The sequence below is a fragment of the Equus przewalskii genome, chromosome 5 (genome assembly GCF_037783145.1).
Source record: "Equus przewalskii isolate Varuska chromosome 5, EquPr2, whole genome shotgun sequence".
Lineage (NCBI taxonomy): Eukaryota > Metazoa > Chordata > Mammalia > Perissodactyla > Equidae > Equus > Equus przewalskii.
In genome coordinates, this window is record NC_091835.1 from 36599755 (window position 1) to 36626097 (window position 26343).

The window sequence follows — 26343 nt, forward strand, 5'->3', positions numbered from 1 at the left end:
TTCTCCAAGTTGAAACTCACTTTATTTTTCACTATGCTTTTGGAAGATGCAAGTGGCATAAGGAAAGACAGTAACGAGCCATTGGTGGACTTAAGAATAATAATCATATTTTTCTTATCCTGACAGAGACTGACGTAGCAGATAATTAAACAAGGGCTTTTCTTCCGTAGAGTTTCAATAGATAAAAGGAACCATTTTTATTGACCTAATGAGATAAGAATTTATCAGGGCACCAGTGGGTATGGACAATTTTGGGGTTTTTTTTTTTTTTGAGTAAGATTAGCCCTGAGCTAACATCCGCTGCCAATCCTTTTTCCTGAGGAAGACTGGCCCTGAGCTAACATCCCTGCCCACCTTCCTCTACTTTTCCTATGGGACACCCACCACAGCATGACTTTTGCCAAGCGGTGCCATGTCCGCCCCAGGATCCGAACCGGAGAACGCCGGGCCTCTGAGAAGCGGAACGTGCGCACTTAACCGCTGCGCCACCGGGCAGCCCCTGGACAGTTTTGTTTTAAAGACTTTATTTTTCCTTTATCTCCCAAAGCCCCCCCCCCCCCCCCCCCCGGGTACACAATTGTGTATTTTTAGTTGTGGGTCCTTCTAGTTGTGGCATGTGGGACTCTGCCTCAGCATGGCGTGATGACTGGTGCCATGTCCACGTCCTGGATTCCAAATGGCGAAACCCTGGGCCACCGAAGGAGAGTGCCGGAACCTAACCACTTGGCAACAGGGCCGGCCCCAGGGATGGACAGTTTTTAATGGTTCATTGGAAAGTGCTGAAGGAATCTGCAAAGCCTTACGCAGTTTGGGAATGTTAAGTATGATTGTAGAATTAAGTGACTGAGGGAGGATATGAGATTTAAATGAGATCTGGGATCTGGGGGAGGCTAAGAAGCAGGGAAGATTGAGAGTTGCAGAAAGGACGAGAACTGTGCAGTTAATCTGGTGTAATGTGTGTTTACTGAACTGTCTGAGAATGTTCACTTTGACTATGGAAGAGAAAACGAAAATTATGTAACACATAAGGCGTATTAACTGTAAATAAGTTAGTGACCGGTACTACGTGGTAGATTTAGATAAGCAGAGTACATGTGCGCAGAACACAAGACACAAAGCGATGGAAGCAGCTAGAAGCACCTCACACTTAGTCTCACACTAAATATCCTTATATGGCAAAGGCGCTCAACATCCCTGACTCTGGAATTGGCCAGCCATTGGTGACATCCATTCTAGCCCACATGTATTCTGCCCAAGCAGTGAAAATAAGTTCTATAGGTGCTCATCAAGCTAAGGAGAGCTACTTCTGTGGCCAGTCTTGCCCTCGGGGCCTCTCATAGAGCAAGCCGGTGCGATTGTGTCCTGGTACATTCCTTCTGCAGAATCCTGGCCCCAATTCAATCTCAAATTCTCATCCTCAGTCCTTGTCCTCATTTTTTGTAACCATATCATGCATCAGAGAGGTCGTATGAATATTGCTACCCTTCCTACCCCACTTGCACTGTACACATCCTAAGTGCATCAGTGTGCCCCATCTCATGCCCCATGCTTTGTGCCATGTGAGTTAAATTAATGATTCTAGCATCTTAATTTGATCTGTGAGCTTTTCCATTTGATGGCTTGCTTGGTAGTATACTTGGAGGTAGTGCTACCATTGCATTAATCTCCCAGGTGCTCAACCTTTTAAAATTCTCAAGGACACTTTGTCCTGGACCCGGAGTTTACATCAACTACCTAGAAACCAGGAATCGCTTAAGGAGAGCCTCGCCACCAGCGGCTGCTTCTTTTCAATCAGGTTCCACTTCACCCTCACACCCCGAGGAACCTATTCAAATGCCTACATTTCGGTATCCTCAGTCGAACTAACTTCCTGTGCCAGAAGCTTTTGTCTGCCCCAAATGGCTTCTTTATTTAACAAATTCCCTGTATCTCCTGCTTGAGGCAGGCTCGCTTGGCCCCAGGAGGCATGCAATATTTACTAAAGGTCCTCCCCCACTTTCATGCCTGTCTGGCGGTTGTCTGCCTTTACCTTTGGGCTCACAGTCGCAGCCTTTACTCCCGAGAATTGAGTGCTTGAAATTCACTAAGCAAAGCCTATATTCCTCCCATTCTGAGCTTTGAATCCAGACTGTGAAATTCAAAGACCCAAACGCATTCAATCCAGTCTTCTTCCCTTCAAGTACAAACTGAAACGGAGACGCAAGCTGAAAATCAAGACAAAGTGAATTTTAAAAGCTAATTCATAATAAAGTAACCAAAATATGATATCGGAAGTAATCACCACCTCCTTTGGGGAGAATGGAGAGAGCACGATATTCCAAGGGAAGGGATATGAAGATGGAGAGGCTGGCAGGTGAATTTATATTTAATTCCCTTTTTGCCTCATCTCCCTTTGTTATACTAAATATTCTTGGTGATCCTGTGACCAGGGTATAAGCTCAAAACTTTTAAATGGGGTTTGCACCTGTCTTAATTCTTTTTGACAACTTTTTCCAGCTTCTATGGTGGCTTACACAGATAGTAAATTTGGCTCTGAAATTTGCTTTAATGCTTTAATCTTTTTAGGTATTAACAGTTTTTTAAGTTTTAAAGAACATATAGATTTTCTTAATTTTTTTAACAGTATTTTCTAATTAGTGCTTTAGTAAATTAGCCAGTGGTAGGTGTGAAATCAGCAAGAACCAAAGGAATGGCCAATCCAAAAGTAGTGTGCAATTTCAAGTGTGAATTTAAAGTTCAATCCTATTCTGTTTATGAAAACATTTTTTTCATATTTTGAAAAATGTCTTAACATGTTTAAATAATGCAAAAGTTAATAGCAACATAATTTGCAGTGGCAAATAATGAAAACAGAAATAAGTTGCAGTACAGTAACGCGTATTATACAGCAATTAAAATGAGTCTGATCTAAATTTACTGATGTGGAAAGATACATTAAGTAGAAAAAGCAATTTGCAGAACGAAATGTGTGATATAATTACATATTTGGATAGAAAAAAATGTATTCTAATTCTATTTGTGTCATGTGTACGCATAAAAATGTCTGGAAAGACGACATCCAAGTTAACAGTGATGTCAACAAAGTTAACTTTACATAATGATGTTATTTTATGAATAGCTTTTTTAAAAGGGAATGACAAAGTCACACTGAGATGTTAGGAAGAACCAAAAAACTTAATGTCTCCTCGTTTAACTACCTGAATTTCACTCTTTTCTTCATGTCAGAATTATTTTGACAGAATATTTGAGAAAAAAACTATCTCAACCTTGGCTAATACATTTAAGGAAAATAGGAAATCTTATTTTTGAATGTAACTGTTTTCAATTTTTAATAGATATATAAAATCTCTAAATTATCTCTGAATTCTGATATGCAAAGAGGTTAAAGATGTAATGCTGAGTGGAAAAAAAGCTTTCAGAAGAGAATGTATAATTGTTACACTATCCATTACAATTCAAATATAAAACCACCCATATTATATGTGCTGAATAGATGTGATTACTTGATTTGCTTCATTATTTCACTGCTGCTTAAATTCGTTTCTTCTAAGTTTTGCTATCAAAAGTTCCAATCTTTTGAAAAATCAAGACTTTCCTTGGTTCCTTGATGATTGTGGATTTTACTTTTCTCTGCCTTAGGTTTTTCACCTTTACTATTCACCTTTTGGGTATAAGAAACAATAGATGAATGGCATTTCCATAAATGACTAATTTCCAAAAGCAAATAAAATGATGAACACCAGAAATCAAGTCTTTCTCTTTTCTTCTTTTTCAATCTTTCTTTCCTTTCCTTCTCTTACTTGCTTTCCTTTTTCTTCTCCATCATCTAGCATGATGCTTTAAATGTAATAGATGCTCCTGTCTTTTCTGCCTCTAAACCTTCCTTATCAGCCCTTCCTTGCCTATTCCCAGTCTTACAGCTGAACTTAATCCAAAGCAAAGACCAGGGTGTGAAAAATTGTTCCACAGCATGGTTCAGTACTGGAGAACTAAATTTGGGAGTTTCCTGGGTTGTCACTTTAAAATAGCTATTTTCCCAAATTTCTAGGCTCTGGTTCACCATTTAGTATTTCCTCAAATTTGCTGTCAATTCATTATGTGCATTTAGTTAGAGCCAAGGATTTTGTAAAACTGTTCAAGTTGACAGATCTTTAACAAAAAAAGTTCTTCAATCTCTTCTAAGAATTTTTCCTTCACTTATACATTTCAAATATAAGTGAAAAAAGCCAGGTGGCAGGACCAGTGAGATTCTGTTTTTTTAGTCACACTTTAATCTGTTTGAATTATAAGACTAAAAAGTGGTGACTTAGAGAATGAGATTTCATGTGCCAGTTTAACTGCTCAATCAACACTGTTTCCATTATCTACTCAGTTCATAATATGGTGCTTGGCACAAAACTCAAAATTCATGTGCCAGTTGAAAATATCATGTTGTCCTTAGGTCTTGGCAGAAATTAATTATCCCTGACTTGCTCTTTTGTCAAATGTCTAGATAACTGGGTTGGACACTATTACAGAGCAACGTTGGAAAACTGGGGGAACCGAGGGAAATGACTAGGAAAACTGCTTTGGTTGTTCCCTTCATCTCTGCTGCTGCTGGAGGCTGGAGGTTCCCATGGAGCAGGAAGGCAGAGTGGTGAAATGAGAGGGCTCCCCATCAGATTAACTTAGGGCAAGCTAGGATGGGGTAAGGACAGTAAAAAAAAGGATTAGCATACTTCATAAGATTCCTGCTTAGCTCCTTCTAAGCTAAGAGCATAGTTTAAACTGAAAAAAAAAAAAAAAATTCAAACCAGGCTTAGAATTTACTTATATATCGGTCTCTGATCCAATTTTTTAAACTGTTATAGATTCATACATTAAGATAACGCATTAAATTGTACTTTGTAGGGGCGGGCCCCGTGGCCGAGAGGTTAAGTTCTCGCACTCCGCTGCAGCGGCCCAGGGTTTCACCCAGGGTTTCACCGGTTCGGATCCTGGGCGTGGACATGGCGCCACTCATCAGGCCATGTTGAGGCGGTGTCCCAAATGCCACAACTAGAAGGACCCACAACTAAAAATATACAACTATGTACTGGGGGGCTTGGGGAGAAAAAGCAGAAAAAAAAAAAGAATTGGCAAGTTGTTAGCTCAGGTGCCAATTGTTAAAAAAGAAAAGAATTGTGCTTTGTAGTTGGCCTACAAATTTAACAGTGCGTAAAAAATAAAAGCTCGCATTTTTTTTAATGTTTAAAAATAAGCTTGTTTCAACATAGTTCTTTCTGGCAGGGTGTTTGTACAGAAGAGCAGTCACAGAACCTTTCCTATGTGTGAGTTGCAGGGTGAGATAAGTCACTTTTTCCCTCCTCCTTTAGCTCCCTTCTACACCTTCCATCATTTGCCTCTCCCCTTGGCTGTCCTTCATTTATCCTCTTTACAAACCTAAGATCTCTGCTTATCACTTCTCCGTTCCATATTTTCCAGATGTGGCACTCTTCTTTAACTGCAAATAACCATAAATTTTATCGTTTCAGTAACATTACACACACAGGGAGTAAATAGCTTTGTTCAGGTTTGGTTAATCAGTCACCCAGCATTGTATACTTGGTTACCTTTCCTTTATTCATTTCTAAGATAGCAATCTCCCTAACAGCTAAAAGATTTCAGTTAATTTCCCCCCCACCTCAAAAAATGTAATTAAGACCCATGTTTAGTCAAATTTTTACTCCTTGAGCCACTGGGTGAAATCAAGATAGAGACAACTAAAGGTAAAATGTATATTTTATTTATTTGTACTTAAACTTATAAACCAACTGGCCAAACTGGTTCTATTATTATTATCATGATGCAGCAAAAATATAAAGCCTCTTTCTACAAGCACTAGAGTAAGAACAAATTAGGGGTTGCAGTAAAAGAGCAAAAGGGGTAGAGGTAATTAATGAAGCACTTAATAGCTTAACCCTTCACCTTAACAAGTGAGGTTTTTCAGAAGTAAAGTCTCCCAATCCCAGAAAATAGGATAATCCTTCACCACCCGTCTTTGTACTGTTACTTCCTAGAGATTAGATTCTAGACCCTAAAGACATCCAAACTAGTATTCTATCTAGTTATCTGCAGCCAGAGACACCTGTTACCATGTTGGCCACAGCAGCCAAGGCTACCGAGCCCTCTAGAATCCGTCATACTCTCCTGACTCTCCAGATTGACACAATGGGCATAATTAGAAGCAGAATATCAAGAAAAATCCTAGAAGTAATATAGCCACTGCCCAAATCGAGATTCAATGTAGCCATCTTCACATATCTTCAGGCTGTATGTTCATGGGGTAATTTGGGAATAAATCCATGATTTGCTGGGTACTAAAATACTTAGCAGTTTGCTGTGTTGCGTTATGGCTTTCCCCAGCGGTTTCCAAGGTGGCCTCCAGGTCACTGACAGGAGAATTTTGCTGGAACTGGATCTGGGGCTGCAGGAAGTCCTCTCCACAGCTGTGGAACGGACTGTTCCAGGCCTGATTGTTCCAAGCCTGGTTATTCCAGGCTTGGGAGCACCAGGTCTGACTGTTCCAGGAATGGTTGCTCCAAGACTGGCTGTTCCAGGTCTGGTTGCTCCAAGCTGGGTTATTCCAGGCCTGGTGGCTCCACATTGGAACGTTCCCAGCAGTGTTCACCAGGCACCCCTGGTGGTAGGAATAGAGCCCCGGGTAGTCTGTAGTTGCTGAGCCCTTGGGAAAAAGAATGGTGGGTTAACTGAAACGGTACAAGGAAAATCAGAATTGTCTGTAGTTGGGTTGTATTCTTCAGCAATGGATAAAGCTAAAAAGTCATCCTAAGGAAAGAGCAGAAAAAATAAGTTTCCTCTTACCTGAGTGACACTGTTGCTAGTCTTCGGCCAGTTGTTTTTCTGCCACCTCTTACATTTCATTCTCTGGTTCTGGAACCAGGTCTTAACCTGCAGGAAAAAGGTGACAGGAAAGCATAAAATACTAGTAATGCGGATGTGCTAAGGATCAAACAATACAGTTAACCTTTTTTTTCCTCACAACTACCACCATCTGAAGTTCAGGAACGAGTTTGATTTTCTAGAGTCCTTTCTTAAATCTTGAACCAATATCCCATGAATGAATTTTCAAGCCCCTCAAGTCAGTTGGCTGCTTTTTGTTTAATAAACCTAACCAGTTAGAGAAGACACTGCAAATCTACGAACCAGGACTTCACATTTAAATGTCTATTCATCTCCCTTTTCATAAGGTTTACCCATGCCATTAGTCACAGTTAAAGGTATTATATGGGGCCGGCCCCATGGCCAAGCGGTTAAGTCTACGCACTCTGCTTCGGCGGCCCAGGGTTTCACCAGTTCGAATCCTGGGTGTGGACATAGCACTGCTCACCCGGCCATGCTGAGGTGGCGTCCCACATGCCACAACTAGAAGGACCAACAACTAAAAGTACACAACTATGTACCGGGGGGCTTTGGGGAGAAAAAGGAAAAATAAAATCTTTAAAGGTACTATATGTTTGCAATAAAAAGCCCCCTTCATATAAGCACATTTACATTTAATGTGGTGATGGTGGTCTTTTAATTCAGGAATTATGAAATATACCACTAGGACAACTATTTAGAAAACGAGATCACAGAAGGACTAGAAGAATATATATATATATTATAAAATCATGGGGTAGAGGACTTTCTAAGTATGGCACTAGTGATAGAAACCCATAAAATATTTGACTGAATAAATTGAGCAATAAATGCATGAAAAATGATTATCCTCATTAGTAATCAAATACACAGTTTTTATTTTAATGAGAACCAGTGTTGGTTAGGCATTCTCCTACCCTGGAAGATGGGATTATATTCCTCCTTTAATTAAGGAAAAATTGCAAACATTTTCACAATTTTGGTTTGTGCAATAAGGGAAAGTGGCTAATTTATGGCATAGTCCCACAATAGAGCACTTACTGAAAAAGGGTCATGAAATACATTACAAAGAGAGTCCACTTTCATATTAAATTATTTGTAGGGAGAGTGCATAAACACAGAATACCTAGAAAGATGTGAGCAATGCTCACCTGCAAATTAGCTTTATTTTTTATTTCTTATTACAATGACAAAACAAAACAGTCCTACCTGTTTGTAGCTAAGGTTCAGGATGTTGGAAAGTTCTTGCATCTGCTGGAGGCTGAGGTATTTCTGTCTCTGAAATCTGTCATTGAGGACACAGAGCTGGGTCTGAGAGAACACGGTTCTGATCTTCTGTTTCTTGCCATGGACCTTCTCTTCCTTCTTTGCCTCGCTCGTCTCTGCGGAAGCGGGCAGCGGTTTTACTCTGGGACTGGTGGATGAATCGGGGCTGTCCTGAATGAGCAGTTCCATGGAGGAAGGCAGAGGAGAGACTGTTGGGAATAAAATGACGCTTTTCTCTAAAACATTTCAAACATTAAATCACATTTACAAATTTATTGTTTTCGAAGCACGTTTAAAGTCCTCACAACCTTAGAGCTAGATAGTAAGTAACAATTCGTAAGTGACCCTGAATGCTTTGCCAACATTTGTACCGTCCGGTAAGTGTACCACTGTCACCATTTCACATAGAATGCACATGGTTAACATCATATATTAACCTTTTGACCACCGATTTTTACTGTAAACTGATGCTCAGGAGCCCACATCCTGGCTGCTCATAAAGGTCAAAACGATCACTTGACTCCCACTTGCTGTGTTCCCTCCATAACTTTCTTTTGTAACCTTATTCATCAATCTACATGATTTTTAAAACTGATGATCAGATTCTGGGGACCCGATAAAATCAGCAGTTTATTGCCCCGTTCTAAATACCAGGACTAGCAGGAAATGTGAATTTCGATAGGCTTCCGTTTCAATCCAGACTTTACCTTTTTACTAACTCTGTGACCCCTTCTCCAAAATTATTTCTCCTTCAGAGTTTCCTCATTGATAAAACGAGATAATAGATAAAAATTGTCTAGCATGGAACTTTGTGTACATTGACTGTGTAACGGAAAATTTCCTCTATTACCTAGCGTTAGTAGGCACTTATGCCCTAATTTGCACTGAGGCATTCCCAGTGCTCAACTCCACGTCTACCCTAGTAGTGGAATAAATAGACAGGCTTAAAAGGCACAAATTCGAGGCGGCCCGGTGGTGTAGTGGTTAAGTTCACACGCTCTGCTTTGGCTGACCCGGATTCACTGGATCAGATCCCTGGCAGGGACCTACACACCGCTCATCAAGCCACGCTCTGGCAAGTGTCCCACATATAAAAATGGAGGAAAATGGGCACAGATGTTAGCTCGGGGTCACTCTTCCTCAGCAAAAAGAGGATTGGAAGTGGGGTTTATCCTAAAAATTAGCTATCTATAAAAACTTACACTTGGCTTGCTAATAAGGACATGCCCACTTGCTCACTCCCAAGATATTTCTCTTACAAACCCCACTGTATACTCAACGTTTGAGGTTATAAAAGGACATTAACACAAAGTTTAGGAAAATGGAGTAACATGAAAATCTAACCGTGAAAGATAGAACAATCATTTTACTTATCCCTTCTCCACAACTTAGCTTTACAGATGTAACCGTAATATAGATAGATTTGAGCTATTATTTTATACTGTAAATGCTAAAATTGGCATTTTGGGTAAAGGTTGGCTTACCTCTTTAACAACTACTACCAAATTGATTTCCAAAAAAGTGGTAGCAGCTTCAACAGTATCCCGAGCTTCCCCCACACTCGCAGTTACCATTTGGAGGCCTAAATACTAGAGTATAGGTTTTGAAGCCAAACTGGATCTCAAATCCGAGATCTAGTCACTCTGCCAGCAGAATAAAGCTTCTGGAATTATCTGCCATAAACTGAGGTGAGCGCTTCCTTTGCATTTAGGGAGCTTGAGAATAGTAGGCACTCACAAACTCGGAGCTGCCCAATGACACCCACACATCCAAAGGGTGGGAGAGGAGCCAACTGCTACTGTTGTAGAAAGGTAAAACATTTCCACAAGGTGGAGATTCACATAATTGGCCAAGCCGTTTCTGGTACTCCTTGAATAGACAAACCAAAAAGATGATGCACCCCCCCCCTCAAGCTGTGATGTTATAACTTGTGGCTCAGCAGCAACATTTCCTATTACTGTGTGCCTGGCACCAAGATTTATACATCAGCTTACTTATCAGACGCTTGTTTCCAGTGGCCACACATGTAAACTCTCAGATATACAGTACAGTTGGACTACTGACTCCTGTGTCCCTCGCCTCAGTCCAAAACTCCTGACACCTGGGACATAAGTGAAAGGGCATATGCCACCAGGTTACAGTTGAAAGAGAGGTATAAAGAGGATTAATAAATAATGACACCCGCTTGTATTAATGGGCTATAATTGCTCAAGAGGGAAATGGATGATCTTTACCTCCCGCTTCCTTCTTTCTCTTTCCCTTAAGGAAATTAGCCTTTCAAGGATTCAATTTTTTCTTACCAGTCTCCATGTGGGGTGTCTCAGCAGACGACATCTGCAAGGATGCGTAATTTTCTTCAGGCCCATAAATCTCAGGCACTGGTGAAGATCCCCTGGAATTGGATGCTTCAGGGCAAGGCAGGCTTTGGGGAAGAGCGGGATCCACACTCATGCTGTTAAGTTGAAGGAGAGGGCAAGAATCCAAAGGGTGAGATTGTAAAAAAGGCCCAGGCTTAAGTATCCAGGCAGAAGACCTTAGAGAAATACGAAGATCGCCAAACGGAAGTTACCAAAAAGGCAGGATTTAGCGAGTCACCTCTGCAGTAACAGAAGCCATTCAGCCCAATCTCTCACTCAAGGTAAGAATTTTGGAGGCTCCAGATTTATAAGGAAGGCTCAACCATACGTAGACCCGCCCCTCCTGGCAGCCCAACGCCCACCCACACCCTTGCGAATTCTCAGTTAATCCTGTCTGCCAGTCTCACCAAGGCCATTGTAATGCAAAAGGTAGCTGCCGAATAACCCAGACTGGGTGGGGAACTAGCCAACTGGGGCTACAGAACCTGGAGACAAAATAAACCCAGCAATTGAGTACCTGTAGATTCACCATGTTTCCACCTTTTAAGATAAAGATGCACCCCCAATTTCTGAGGCTACCTCAGGTGATTGGAATTCCCACCAGGACAATTAATTTCTTGATCTGAGACCCTTTGGGGTCTCAGTCGGGCTAATGGAGGCAGAAGCTTCCACTAGCTCCATTTTCCTCTTTGATTCACCCTAAGGTCACAATAAAAGACATTTTGTATGTTGCTAAGGCATCAGTTGATGTTAAAAATAAATACTTGTTTTCAACTCCCACTTTAGTTCTTTCTTGTTTTTTAGCTTTCAGAAAGGCAGGCAAGTCTCCCCACCAGGACTGTTATCTTATTTTTAACAAAAGCCAGAGGAAAGGAGCTGCGAGCTGCGGACCTAAGGCACTTTGGTGCCCTGTAGTAATTAGAGGTTATACCATGACTACGGAAGAGTTTTAATTAGTTTTTATACACATGTTCTGGATAGACTCTTGGCTCAGCCACTTTAGTAAATCTCAGTTTCTTCATCTGTAAGTAAGGATGAAAGTAATAATTAAGGAAAATTAAGCACTAAGTACTCTTAATATTTGATGTGTCAGTGATCTACAAACAGTGGCTGTTAATAGGAATTCTATTAGGATCCCACGCCCATGACCTCCAAGTTTGAAATTACCTTTATGCTGTAATTTTTATTTTAATCCAGTGAGCAACATGATAGAATGAAAGCACCCCCTTTTAGTTTTACCTGGGACATTACTAGATGTGAAATAAAGGCATTTATTGACCTGTAAATCCACCCAAGTGAAAGGAGGGAGGCAAAGAAGAACGCCCTCTAGGCAAATGACCGTCCTGTAACAGACCTGCCCAAGCGTTTGTGGTTTGTGACGCGTTCCTTTTAGAATCAATTTTTGCCCTCCTAGCCCTCCTTCCCAAGCTCTCATCTTTTTCTGGCTGTTTTTCCCCCTGGCTCGCTCTTTAATTAACTTTTCCTTCTCTAGCCTGGCGATCCTTTCATGTCCTTCAACGCCACTCCATCCCCACTCTGTCAATTTGTTTCTTTTTTGCTATGTCTTCCAAAGGAAGTTTTTAGAGTTGGGTTCCAGCACTAAAATATTTATGGACAAATATAACAGTTCACAGCTTTCAATTTTCTTCCCCATTCCCAAATTCAACACTCAAGAAACCTAACTTTACTTCCCTTTTTCCAATCTCCCACCCCTAAAAGTAAACCCATAGCAAATTCCAGTTATATGTTTGTGTAAGATGCAACTCTTGGCTAATCCTCCCACGCACTCTGCTACGCGGGTCTCCAGCTGGAGCTGCTGGTTTTGCTCCCATGCAAGCTGATTTTCGTTCACCAGGCAAAGATGCCAACTTGTGAGCGAAGGAGTGTTGCCACATCCAAACAAGGGATGAAATTTTATGTAACCTTTTCTTTGTCTTCTCAGACTATCATTCTGGAAGGCAATAGAGTTTGGAATAGGAACGTCAAGAAGAGGGTGGGTGGAAATACAGTCACATGTCGCTTAACGATGGAGGATAGCCTTGAGAAGAGCGTTGTTAGACGACTTCATCATTGTGTGAACATCATAGATTCTATTTACATGAACCTAGGTGGTATAGCCTGCTACACACTTAGGCTATAGGGTACCAACCTTATGGAACCACTGTCACCTATACGGACCATGGTTGACCCAAATGTTGTTATGCTGCCGGTGACTAACTACATTGTTCTTTAGGCAGATGGTCCCTGTCTCATTAGAAATAAAATATAATTTCTTTAAAAACGGGAATATGAGGTGATGACTAAACTTATTTATTTAGATGAGTGTTGACTTACTGTGGTAATTATTTCGCAACATATATCTATCAAATAATTATGTTGTACACCATAAACTAGTACAATGTTATATGTCAATTACATCTCAATCAAACTGGGGGAAAGAATAAATAAAAAAGGGGAAAACTAGACTTCCTGGTTCAGTCAAGCCCACCAAATTACCTCAGTTTGCCCACAGCTCTCTAAACTGCGGGCAGGAGAAGCTTTGTTCTTCGCTGACCAGGGTCTTGGCAGGAAAGCCTGGGACGAATTCACCCCATCCCCCAAGCCGCGTCCCATTGTATCTAGGGGAAGAGCCTCCGGAGTGAAAGACCAAAGGGCAGGGGGCTGGTGGCGGGAAGGCAGACTTACCACATTCTTGGCCCAAGGCAGCTATTTGAATAAGGTTGAGAATGCTTCCGAAGCTGTCGGAGACCTTGGGTTTGTTGGGGTGGGCTGTGTGGGTGGAGGAGGGGTGTGTTATAATGTGCTAGAATTCAGGACCACAAATGCCGAAGTGATTCAATGAAATCTTGATTTTAGATTTTATTTTTCTCAGAGCATCACCAGAGAATGAGAAGGGGAAAAAGGCTGAATGTTACAAATGAAAAATAATTCACAGATATGATTTATTCCTCATTTATAAATAAGAAATGCATTTTAGGGCACACAATCTTTTAAGAGACCAGGTCCTGCTACCTTTCTATCAAATTTACCTGAATTGTCTAGGTAAGGAGGAAGTGACGATCATAATGAGTATTAATATAGTCTTCACCAACCCTCAAGTCTCAGGAATAGGATATTACACTAAACAGGTGGAATTATCAAATTTATTTCTGATTTATCATTGGCAGAATTATTGAATTTATTATTATTATTATTTTTCAAGATGTTATTTTTTTCCTTTTTCTCCCCAAAGCCCCCCGGTACATAGTTGTATATTTTTACTTATGGGTCCTTCTAGTTGTGGCACGTGGGACGCCACCTCAGCATGGCTTGATGAGCGGTGCCATGTCTGTGTCATGCCATGTCCCAGGATCCGAACCAGCGAAACCCCGGGCTGCCGAAGTGGAGCGCGCAAACTCAACCACTCAGCCACGGGGCCGGCCCCATGATTTATTATTGATTTATCATTGCTTTTACTCTTCACTCCATTGTCCACTTGAGTTTGCTTGAGTATATTGAAACAGATAGGCATTCACTTGTTTTCTTTTTATTCAGTTCTCATGTAAGTTTCTGCTCCTGTTCCTCTCTTCTTTACATTGTTTCGTTCTACCTAATAAACCCATTCTATAAGTAACTGTTTCTTGTCAACATCTGTGCACACACATGTGTCGTATATTTCGTGATTTAACAAACACCTCCTGTAGTCTTCTCCATCTCAGTGTATGACAATTCCATCTTTCTGGTTGCTCAGACCAAAATCTTAAAGCCATCTTTGTTGACTATGCCGTCAACATATGTCTAGAATCCAATTGCTTTTTTCTAAAAAATTTTTTCCTCCACAGCTTTCCTTTTTCCGCTGTTTGAATGAGTTTTTGATCATCACCTGGATTTGGGCTTGGAGAACTAGCAGAGTAGTAAGAAACGGTTAATTCTTTTAAAGAACATGTATCTATTTTATTATGGCTTGTGTCACAGGAGAGCTGGGGGCTTGAAAGTGCCTGCATCCTTTGGCAAAACAGTAAATTCAGATTGGTAAGTGTGCCAACACAAGCTGCCCTCGATGTTTTCTAGGTTTCTCCAGGGCACCACCCTATCCAAGCTACCTTCTATCACGTCGATTATTCCAACAGCCTCCGGACTGGTCTCCCTGTTCACACCTTAGCTTTCCTAAAATCGAGTCTCAACCTATCGGCCAGAATGAATTTTTTTAAGACGGGTCACGCCAAGCTATTCCTTTGCTCAAAATCTTCCTTTGGCTTTCTCAGTTTCAGAGTGACAAGTCAAAATACTCAAGTACATTAACTTTCCTCTGGCCTTGTACTTCTTGTATTCTCCTCCACCCTCATGAAGCTGGCCTCCTTCCTGATCCTGGAACAAGCCAGGAAAGCTCCAGCATCAGGGCTTTTGACCTTACTTTGATTTTATCTCTGATCTGCTCTTCTCCCAGAAATCTAACCAGCTTGATCTCTCCCCTCCTTTAAATCTCTAATATTGCCTCCTCAATGATGTCTCCCCCTTCCTATCCTTCTCCACTTCATTTTTCTTCATAGTACTTATTACCATCTTGCATAATATATATTCCGTCTATATTCATCTATCTATCTATCAGTCTATCTATCTATCTCTATCTATCATCATCTTCTATCTCCCACTACCACTAAAATATAAGTTCTGTGAGGGCAATTATTTTAATTTTTCTCTATTTTGTTTCGCGTAGTATCCCCAGCCCTGAAAGAGTGTGGTCCATAGACCAGCATCATCAGCATCACCTGGAAGCTTGTTAGGGACACAGATGGATGGGTTTTGCCACAGAATTCCTGAATAGGAATTTCTGGTGGAGGTGACTAGGAATGTATGTTTAAGAAGTTCTCGGGGTGATTCTTTCCCCTGCTATTGTTTGGGAACTACCCGTCTAGAATAGTACCAGGCAAATAGTAAACACATCATCATTATTTGTTAATGAAGGAAATTGTTTAAATGAGACCTAGGGCTTTGTAAGCAAATAAATAGTAGGAACCGTTTCCTTACATTTAAACATTGTTTGCTTCAATGTGATATATAAAATAACCCTTAAAAAACAATGCTCTTTGCCTCCAGTCCCCTAAACAGAATTCATTGACCCTGGAGCTCTTCTGAAAGAGTCCACTTGAATCTGCAACAAATCATGGATCTTGGCTCCTCTGGGAGATGGATTACTCTCAAATTGCCTATTGTAAAGACGAAACACACAACCACCAAAACTGCTGGTTTAGAGGTTACAACTGGAATTACATAGCATAATCTGTTTATTTTGCCTATTGCAGCTATAACAGCATGAACACACGTTTTCCCCCTAAAAGAACCTTCTCTTGAAAAACCAAATTTACATAGTAGACAATATGATAAACCTTATAATGCATCTATCATCCAGTTTAAGTAATTTACTCGTGGCCAATCTTGTTTCATCAATGACCTTACCATAAGCAAAAATTTTGAAGTTCAATAAAACATTCATCTAATGGGAATATATGTAAGACATCATTGACTCCTATTTCTACCATCCAAACCTTTACTCAGTCAATCAATAACTGTCCTGATAGTTTTATTTCCTAGCACTTCTCCAGTCTGTCCCCTGGATGTTCAACACCACTCCTTTTACCCTTGTTCAGGCATCATCTCTTGCCCAGACTTCTGTAGACCTCCGGTCTACCTTCCACAGGCTGAACCAACAGTGCACCAAAGTGATTTACCTTAAATTCAGCTATGGTTTCCCTCTGCCTAAGTCTTCTCTAAGTAAGCTCACAGTTTGCTCTCTGCCTGCCTCTCAAGCCAGTTTCAAGCTTTGGCAAATTGCTCTACCCAAGGAATCCCTGTGTCCTGAGGGTTTTTCTCCCCTCTCCTTGCTCGGTTCTTTTTAGTTATCTTTCAAGACACGGATCAGGTGTCACCATCTATAGTCTCCTTTTTCCCAGTGAATTAGGTTCCCCTCTTCTCTGCCCAACTCCTCCCACAGCAGTTGTCACTTTGCATTTTATGTACTTTTATGTACATTTTATGTACTTTTTATGTACTTTTTTTGTTTGGATTCTGGGCTGGAACGATACCTCCTTAAGGGACTGGTTTGTTAATATAACCAAGTGCAATACTACTCAAAGCTTAGTTCCATTTTTCCGGCAACATCAGCATCACCTGGAAGCTTGTTTGAAATGCAAATTCTTGGGCTGGGTGTTACCCTAGAGCTGTTGAATAAGAATCTCTGTGAAGGGGTCCAGGAATCTGTCTTTTAAGAATCTCTGAATCTTGGTCACCCTAAGGTGAGAGGCACTGCTCTGGAATATGGTGCTTGGCAGCAGGGAAAAAATCTTAATACATATTTATTAAATTAATGAATCAGCTCCAGTGGCTAAAACATTGATATTCAGAAAATTGGAGAATTACAAGAACTCTCAAAAAAAAAAAAACACCCAAATTTCTCCCTTGTCATTCAGTTTTGGATTTGTCAGATCTTATGCTAACCAAAGGCTTTTAATATTTAAGGGCTAAATTATTATGTGACCAGATTCTAAAGTCTCCTAGCGAAGAGTTCAGAAGGAGAAACCATCAAACTGAATTGTCGGAGTCCTGACCCCGAGCCATGTTGATAGCAGGGCACTACTCCCTCTTCCCACCCTACCCTCAGGGGATCTTTGACCCAATGTAAAAAGAGATCTCTTTTTCACCCCTGTTAAGTCCAGCCCCCAGGGAGAGAAGGAACATCTAGGAATGTCTACCGAAGTTTAGCAAATGTATAAAATTGCTCTGGAACAGTGTGATATTATTGGCCCAGAAGACAATAAGCTTCTCAGTTTCTCGGTAGGTGTTAGAGAATGAAGAAGAAGAACTTACAAAAGGAGGCGATTGTGGGAGGAGTTGAGTAAGGTGAAGCGAAGAGCTGGTGGTGTGGAGAATAAAGGGAAAAATCTAGCACCTTAGTTGTTCTAATTAGATGGTAGTGCGATGAAATAAAGCTGTTAACCCTAGAAATACTGCATCTAAATGTTGTACTTCGACTCTTCCAGGATGCCAGAGTATTCTAATATAAACGGATTAGAGGAAGGGGCAGCAAGAGGTTCCTGCCTCCTAGGAGCAAATAAGTTTGATCGCATAAAAGAAAGCATTCCAAGCCAAGGCAAACAGCAGGATGTTGAAAAAGGAATTCGAATTTAAGGAAGCATTTGTTGAAGGTGCTAGAAAGGGTTAGAGCGAGAAGAGGCAATATGGCAAAGGTTTTTTTTTTTTTTAATTTAAATTGAGAAATAACGTACATACTGGAAGTGAGCAAGTCTCAAGTTGTTCAGCTTAATGAATTTTTACTTATGTGTACAACTCAAGTAATGACCACCCGGATCTAAACAGAAGGCATTCCCAGCACCCCAGTAGGCCAGCTTGCATTTTTCTTAAAGGCCCAGGAATCTTGAAATCAAGTTCCTTTGACCTTTGTCACATTCTTTTCTGTTTTAGACATGGAGTCAGACAGCCTCAATCTGAATCCCCTTTCCACCCACTAGTTACGTGACAAGTAGTTTCACATTTTTATGCCTCAGTTTCTTTCGTGTAACTAACTGGTAAATGAGGTAATCTGTATGAACTGATCACAAAGGTACATGGCATATTTTAAGTGCCCAATGAATGTTAGCTATTATTATTTTCTCTGTGCATGCTATATTTTGGGGAATCCATTAATTCCTTCACTCAACAAATTTCTTAATCATCTCTGAAGTGTCAGGTGCTGGGAGAAAGAAATGAATTATGCACGCTTTTTATACCAAGGTATTTTTATGGTGTAGTATGGAGAAGAAGCTGTGTAAACAAAGGAAGGCATTAAAGTGTTCCTGGAGCTGTGGTATAAATATGTGTGAGATATAACAGGAGTACAAAGGAGGGACTTCTTTCTTGGAGGGAAATGAGTTAGGAATATCACCATAAATAGATGGTACCTGAATTCAGTCTTGAAAGATGGGCAGGCAGTAGGAAAAAAGGCAGCAAGTATGAAGAAGCAGCCTGACATCTACTGGGGACTATGCATAGTTTGGTGCAGGTATGGATAGAGATGATGCTGAAACTGGTAAATAGGACCCAGAACTTACAGCTGTATGTCATACTGAAGAGTTTGGATTTTGTACTAAAGTCAGCGGAGTCAGTGGGGAACGGTGTAATCAGTCTTACAAGAACACCTAGGGGCCGGCCTGATGGCGCAGCAGTTAAGTTCGCAAGTTCCACTTCGGTGACCTGGGGTTCTCCAGTTTGGATCCCGGGTGCGGACATGGCACCGCTTGGCACGCCATGCTGTGGTGGGCGTGTCACATATGAGGTGGAGGAAGATGGGCGCAGATGTTGGCTCAGGGCCGGGCTTCCTCAGCAAAGGGAGGAGGACTGGCAGTAGTTAGCTCAGGGCTAATCTTCCTCAAAAAAAAAACGAAGAACACCTAAAGAGGATCTGAGGAAGCGGATGGAGTAGAACCCATTAAGAGACTAACGCAATAATCCAGAGCAGGGGTTGGTAAACTAGTTGGCTACCTGTTTCATATTGTCCATGAACTAAGAATGATTTTTATATTTTTAAATGGTTGGAGACAAAAATCAAAAGATTAATATTTTGTGATTTGTGAAAAGTATATGACATTCAAATTTCAGTGTCCTTAAATAAAGTTTTTTCGGAACCATAGCCACACTGTTTCAATTATGTGTTGTCTACGACTGCTTTCATGCTGCAACAGCAGAGTTTAGTAGCTGTCACAGAGACCATATAGTTTGCAAATACTAAAATATTTACTGCTTGGCCCTTTGCAGAAAAAGTTTGCTGACTCTGGACCTAAACGGAAGTGATCAGGGTCTCTACGACAGTGGGAGCCATGCGGAGGAGGCGTGGGAGTGAATGAACATGAACTACATTAATGGGTGCAATTGATAGGGCTTGCCAACTAATTTGATGTAGGGAGCAAGAAGAAAGGGATCTCTGGGACACTTTTTCTGGCTGGTCTCTGAGTGGATAGACTCAACTTGAATGGCTAACAGAAGTAATTTTGGAGGAGAAGATAATTAAATTTCAGGTGTGTTTAGATTGACGTATCTGAGATACGTCTAGCTGTTGCTGAGATAAGAGATGAAACCCTTTAGAGAGGGCTCATCTTACAGAGATTAGTGTGTTCTTGGTGTCTGGCTGGTAGTTGAAGCTGTAAAATCAGCCAGAGTGAACGGGTGGAGCAGGGTTGCAAACTCAGACATGCTAGGGGCCAGGCAGACAGGGAGTAAGAAAAAATTTGAGAGAGACATGGATGTAGAAAATAACTCACTTTACCCTTAATTTTCATGTAAGGCCAAAATAAACATTTCAGTGGCAAGGATATTCGGCAGGTCTCCCTCAGATTAGAGGGTGGCGGGGAATCCAGGAGACAGTGGAGTGTAGTGGGGACTAAGATGATGGCAGGGATGGAGTTTTGGCATGGGCTCAGCAACGTGGACTTCCGCTCCCCACGACTGACCTAGCCACAGCCACTGCTGAGTGCCCCATCTGCTAGCAGCAGACCAATACTGCATCCCAAATATGGCACCATTCCCCAGCGTAGAGGATCGGCCATCTACCTAGCAGCAGGTGGATTACATTGGACCACTTCCATCTTGGAGGAGGTAGCACTTTGTCGTTATGGGAATAGACACTTACTCTGGATATGGATTTGCCTTCCCTGCATGCAACGTTTTTGCCAAAACTACCATCTGCAGATTTATAGAATGTGTTATCTACCAGCAAATGAAGCGCTGCAATTCGGTCACACGGAATTCACTGGACTCACAACGTCTCCCATCATCCTAAAGCAGCTGGCTCAATAGAATGCTGATATGACCTTTGGAAGACTCAGTTCCAGTGCCAGCTAGGTGGTAGTGCCTTTCAGGGCTGGGGCCATGTCCTCCAAGAGGCTGTATATGCTCTAAATCAGCATCCAACACATGTCGTTGTTTCTCCTATAATCAGGATTTACAAGTCCAGGAATCTAGGGGGTAGAAATGGGAGTGGCAGCACCCACTATTATCCCGAGTGATCTACTAGCAAGATTTTTGCTTCTGGTTCCCGTGACGTTATGCTCTGCTGGCCTAGAGGTCACGCCCTATGATTAAGGTCAATAGAAAACTACAACAAGCCAACCCAGGCAGGACTACTAATGGTCTAGACCCTTCAGGAATGAAGGTTTGGGTCACCCCACCAGGCAAAGAATCACTACCAGCTGAAGTGCGTTTTTTTTTTTTAAGGAAGATTAGCCCTGAGCTAACTGCTGCCAATCCTCCTCTTTTTGCTGAGGAAGACTGGCCCTGAGCTAACATCTGTGCCCATCTTCCTCTACTTTACATGTGAGACGCCTACCACAGCATGGTGTGCCAAGCATTGCCATGTCTGCACCCGGGATCCGAACTGGCGAACCCTGGGCCACCGAAGTGGAACATGCAAACTTAACCGCTGTGCCACTGGGCCAGCCCCTCTTCCTCATCTTATAAGGACATTAGTACTATTGGATTAGGGCCCCAATTTTATGACTTCATTTAAACTTAACGACCTCTTAATGGCTGTATCTGCAAATATTGTCACATTGGGAGTTAGAGCTTCAACATAGGAATTGGAGGAGGACATATTTGAGTCCATAATAGTTACAAACGTATGTATGTAGCAAATATTTTTGTTCACATCCTTCTCTTATCCCTGTATCATCTGACATAAGATGTATTAATAATAGCTAACTTTATATCATAGTATTTAAGTTACAGGATGTCAAGGAGAAGAGTGAACATCACCCAAAGACTTTGTATCATCTTATTGAGAAAGAGAATGTTTTTGGTGGCACACAGGACAGTTGTATCATGTTAGGCAGAAGTATGACTTTGCTATTTTATTTGGAGATTAAATATGGTTTAAGGAGATGTACGTGGGTGCCAAGTTGACGAGGGGTGAACTATGATGGTTAATTTTATGTCAGGGGCCGGCCCCGTGGCCAAGTGGTTAAGTTTGTGCACTCTGCTGCGGCAGCCCAGGGTTTCGCAGGTTCGGATCCTGGGCACGGACATGGCACGGCTCATCAGGCCCTGCTGAGGCGGCGTCCCACATGCCACAACTAGAAGGACCCACAACTAGGAAAAAAAATACACAACTATGTACCAGGGAGCTTTGGGGAGAAAAAGGAAAAAAATAAAATCTTAATTTTATGTGTCAACTTGGCTATAGTACTCAGTTATTCAATTAAAGACTATTCTACTGTTACTGTGAAAGTGTTTTGTAGTTGTAGTTAACATCTTCCATCAATTGACTTTAAGTAAAAGACATTATCCTTAATCTGGGTGAGCCTCATCCAATCAGCTGACAGGCCTTGAGCAAAACCCAGGTTTCCCTGAATAAGAAGAAATTTCACCTGTGAACTGCAGCTTCCGCTCCTGCCTGAGAATTTCTAGCCAGCTGGCCTGCCCTATGGATTTTGGATTTGCCACTTCCCCAGTTCCCACGATCATGTAAGCCAAGCCCTTGAAATAAATATCTATCTGCATAACCATATAGATACATATCTCCTACTGGTTCTGTTGCTATGGTAGAACCCTGACTTATTCAGCTGTTTTGTATGTTAACAATGAATAAACTCAAAGAATGTTAACACCTAGCTGTTGAAAGTGGCATTTGAGGGCCGGCCCCAGCCCGGTGGCAGAGCGGTTAAGTTCACACATTCTGCTTCTTGGCGGCCCAGGGTTCCGTTAAGTTCACACATTCTGCTTCTTGGCGGCCCAGGGTTCGCTGGTTTGGATCCTGGGTGCAGACACGGCACCGCTTGGCAAGCCATGCTGTGGCAGGCGTCCCACGTATAAAGTAGAGGAAGATGGGCACAGATGTTAGCTCAGGGCCAGTCTTCCTCAGCAAAAAGAGGAGGATTGGCAGCAGATGTTAGATCAGGGCTAATCTTCCTCAAAAAAAAAAGATGACAAAATAAATTACTAACTGTGGTTATAATAGGATGGCAGGGCAGTAAAAGGGTGACTTTGTCCTTCAATATTTCAGTTTTTCTTTATTTGCATTACTTTTATAATACAAACATTTTAAAATTAAAAAAGAAAATAAATGAAAACTTAGAAAATATGAACAAAGTATGGACATCAGTTAATGACAGTATATCAATATTGGTTCATTAATTGTGACAATTGTACCCTACTAATGAAAGATGTTAATAACAAGGGGAACTAGGCATGGAATATGTGAGAATTCTGTGTACTATCTTCTCAATTTTTCTTTAACCCCTATTCTAAAACAGTTTATCTTCAAAAATCCGTGCCCATCTTCCTCCACTTTATATATGGGACGCCTGCCACAGCATGACTCACCAAGTGTCCGCACCCGGGATCCCAACCAGCAAACCCCAGGCCGCCGGAGCAGAATGTGCCGCTTAACCGCTGCGCCACCACTCTGGCCCACTCTCATCTTTTCATTACATGCTTGATGTGCTATTTACAGCCATGATCACACCCATTCATACACTTCTGTGTCTTGCTTTTTTATAACTTAATATAATATTTTCTCATGTTTTTCATTATATTCATCACTAATTTTAATGAGTGCATAATGTACCATTAATTAAGTGGTATTTCCTTAGACCAGGGGTTGGCAAACAATAACCCTGCATTTGTAAATAGAGTTTTACTGGAACCCAGTCCCGCCCATTTGTTTACATATTTTCTATGGTTATTTTCACGCTACAAACAGCAGAGTTGAGAAGTTGTGACAGAGACCGTATGTCCTGCAAACCTTAAAATATTTACTTTTTGGCCCTTTACAGAAAAAGTTTGCTGACCCCTGCCCTAAATTTTTAAGTGGTTTAAAATTTGGGCTATTCCGAGTAATGCCATTGGAACATCTTTGTGCATATAATTTTTTATACTTTAGGCAACTTAATTGGGAGGCACTGACAAAAGCAGTGTGACTGGTCTACTTAATAAAGATGTTTTTAGGGCTGGCATTGTCTCCTACTGTCTCTCTCAGTTTTCCAGCTATGACCTATGTAATAAGGGAGGTGGTAACAAGAATGGAAGGGAAGCCCCAGCGTGGTGCTCTTGAGGGGCAGCACTTCTCTGTTCCCCACATAAGTGCGTCTGCACTCTGGAAGAGCGTATTTTTAGTTTTGATTTAAAGTCAAATGAAGAGGGACAGTAATTTCAACATGAAAACTAATTGAAAAAAAACCTTTTACTTTCTACCGGAGATGAAAAAGCAGACTGAAATAAACTCTCCAGCTGTCAAGGCATATGAAATGCCATTCCAGGCTAGCTTTTGGGACCATGATGCACTGCGAGGGTGGAGCAAGGGAAAGAGGCGACAGTCTCAACAATGAGCTAGCAGTGGCAGCAATGAACAAAGAGGCAGCTAGGAGTAGGGGCTGACAGAAGAAGCATCTATTCCGTTCCTGTGAACACATCCTAGGCATAAACTTGTATATAACTCTAATTAAATGTCTCCAATGAGAAAGTTCTCAAGCAACTACTCTATATTTTTGACCAAAAAAAAAATTCTTCTATCTGGGAAGGTTTATTCCTCAGAAAGAAAACTTATGGAATGGGACCAGCTAAGTCAACCCTGACTCTCTCTGAAATAAAAGATGAAGCAGTCTGATGGGTCTCCAATCCAATCCTGCATGAATAAAGTAAGCATCGGGGAGAATAGATGTCATCTTCTAAGGGAAATATTCTGTTATGGCTGAGGGAAGCACCAATGAGTGTGGGCACCACAGTCGGTAACCCTTCTCCTTCTGTCTCAGTACTGACAAGGCAGATGAGTTGGATTTCTGGTAATCCCACACAGATTACTTCATGCTGGTATTTAGTCTCCAAGAGGTCCAGGTAAAACAAGAATCCTATATAAACTTGGGTGGCATCTCCTACATCTAATTCCATCATTTCAAAATACTTAGGGTGAATGCCCACACAGGCATCCAAAGGGGCCCACAAGTGGGCACTGCCATCGCTGCCAAAAATGCTCCAGACCACTGCAGCCCAGGGTCGGCACAAAATCACTTCACTGCTCCATGCCCCAGGGCGGTGCACCAGTGGTACACTGCCTCTCAAACGGGAGAGCAGCAGGGATGCTCAGGCATCGGGGTTCTGCTCTCCTGCTGCCCGCTGCCTCCATTGTCTCCAGGGGCAGGAGGGCTCAGATCTCTACAGGCACACCTCAGAGAGAGTGTGAGTTCAGTTCCAGACCACGGCAATAAAGTATATATCGCAGTAAGGTGAGTCACATGAATTTGTTGGTTTCCCAGCACATATAAAAGTTACGTTTACGCTGGGGCCAGGGCTGAGTGGTTAAGTTCGCGCGCTGGGCTTTGGTGGCCCAGGGTTTCACAGGTTCAGATCCTGGGCGCAGACATGGCACCCCTCATCAGGCCATGCTGAGGTGGCATCCCACGTGCCACAATCAGAAGGACCCACAACTAAAAAAGAAAAAATATGCAACCATGTACTGGGGGGATTAGGGAGAAAAAGCGTAAAAAAAAAAGAATATTGGCAACAGTTAGCTCAGGTGCCAATCTTTAAAAAAAAAGTTAAGTTTACACTATACTGAAGTCTATTGTTTGCAATAGCTCATGTCTAAAAAAAGTACATATCTTCATTAAAAAATACTTTATTGCTAAAAATTGCTGAGTCTGATCTTTGTGCTGGTGGAGGGTCTTGCCTCCATGCTGATGGCTACTGACTGATGAGAGTGGTGGTTGCTGAAGGTTGGGGCGGCTGTGGCAATTTCTTAAAATAAGACAATGACGTTTGCCTCATCAATTGACTCTTCCTTTCATGAACCATCTCTCTGTAGCATGTGATCTGGTTGATAGCATTTTACCCACAGCAGAACTTCATTCAAAATTGGAGTAGGTCCTCTCAAACCCTGCCGCTGCTTTATCAACTAAGTTTATGCGATGTTCTAAATCTTTTGTTGTCATTTTGATGGTCTTCACAGCATCTTGACCAGCAGTAGATTCCATCTCCAGAAACCACTTTCTTTGCTCATCCACAAGAAGCAACTCCTCTCATCTGTTAAAGTTTTATCAGGAGGTTGCACAATTCAGTCACATCTTCAGGCCTCACTTCTAATTCTAGTTCTCCTGCTGTTTCCATCACATCTGCAGTTTCTTCCTTCACTGAAGTCTTGAACCCCTCAAAGTCACCCATGAGGTTTGGAATCAACTTCTTCCAAAATCCTGTTAATACTGATATTTTAACCTCTTCGCATAAATCACAAACGTTCTTGATGGCATCTAGAATGGTGAATCCTTTCCAGGAGGTTTTGAATTTCCTTTGCCCAGATCCATCAGAGGAATCACTGTCTGTGGCAGCTATAGCCTTGTGAAATGTCTTTCTTCAACAATAAGACGTGAAAGTCGAAATTGCTCTTTGATCCATGGACTGCAGAATGGATGTTGTGTTAGCAGACATGAAAATAACTGCTATTGGCAAAATGGCACAATAGACTTGCTAACGCAGGGTGGCCACAAACCCTCAACTTAAAAAAAAACCCCAATATCTGCAAAGCACAATAAAATGAGATATGCCTGTGTTTTCTTTTTTTGTTCTAGAACCGCATCCAAGATTCCACCTTTCGTGTAGTCATTATGTCTCCTAAGGCTCCTCTTGGCTGTGACAGTTGGTTCATTTTATTTTAAAGACTCCCACTTCAACCATGTCCTTGTCTATTCTAGCATTCTATCTCCATTTCCCCACCCTCTTCCTCCACTTGTATTTATTGCCTACTCCCTGAACACATGATTTGTTTCAAACTCACTTTTAAAGGCATTATTATATTTCTTGAAGATCT

The 26343-nt window shown here is 41.6% G+C and overlaps 1 protein-coding gene across 1 annotated transcript; it reads right to left on the reverse strand.

Moving 5' to 3' along the window:
* Positions 1–3759: 3759 nt before the first annotated feature.
* On the reverse strand, positions 3760–11510 carry NANOG (Nanog homeobox). The gene is made up of 5 exons (XM_008528869.2): positions 11041–11510; positions 10467–10618; positions 8110–8375; positions 6844–6930; positions 3760–6703 (listed from the first exon to the last, which is right to left on the reverse strand). Exons 2-5 carry the CDS (start codon positions 10615–10617, stop codon positions 6275–6277), a joined length of 933 nt encoding a protein of 310 aa, XP_008527091.1. The 5' UTR covers position 10618; positions 11041–11510; the 3' UTR covers positions 3760–6274.
* Between the last annotated feature and the right edge of the window lie 14833 nt (positions 11511–26343).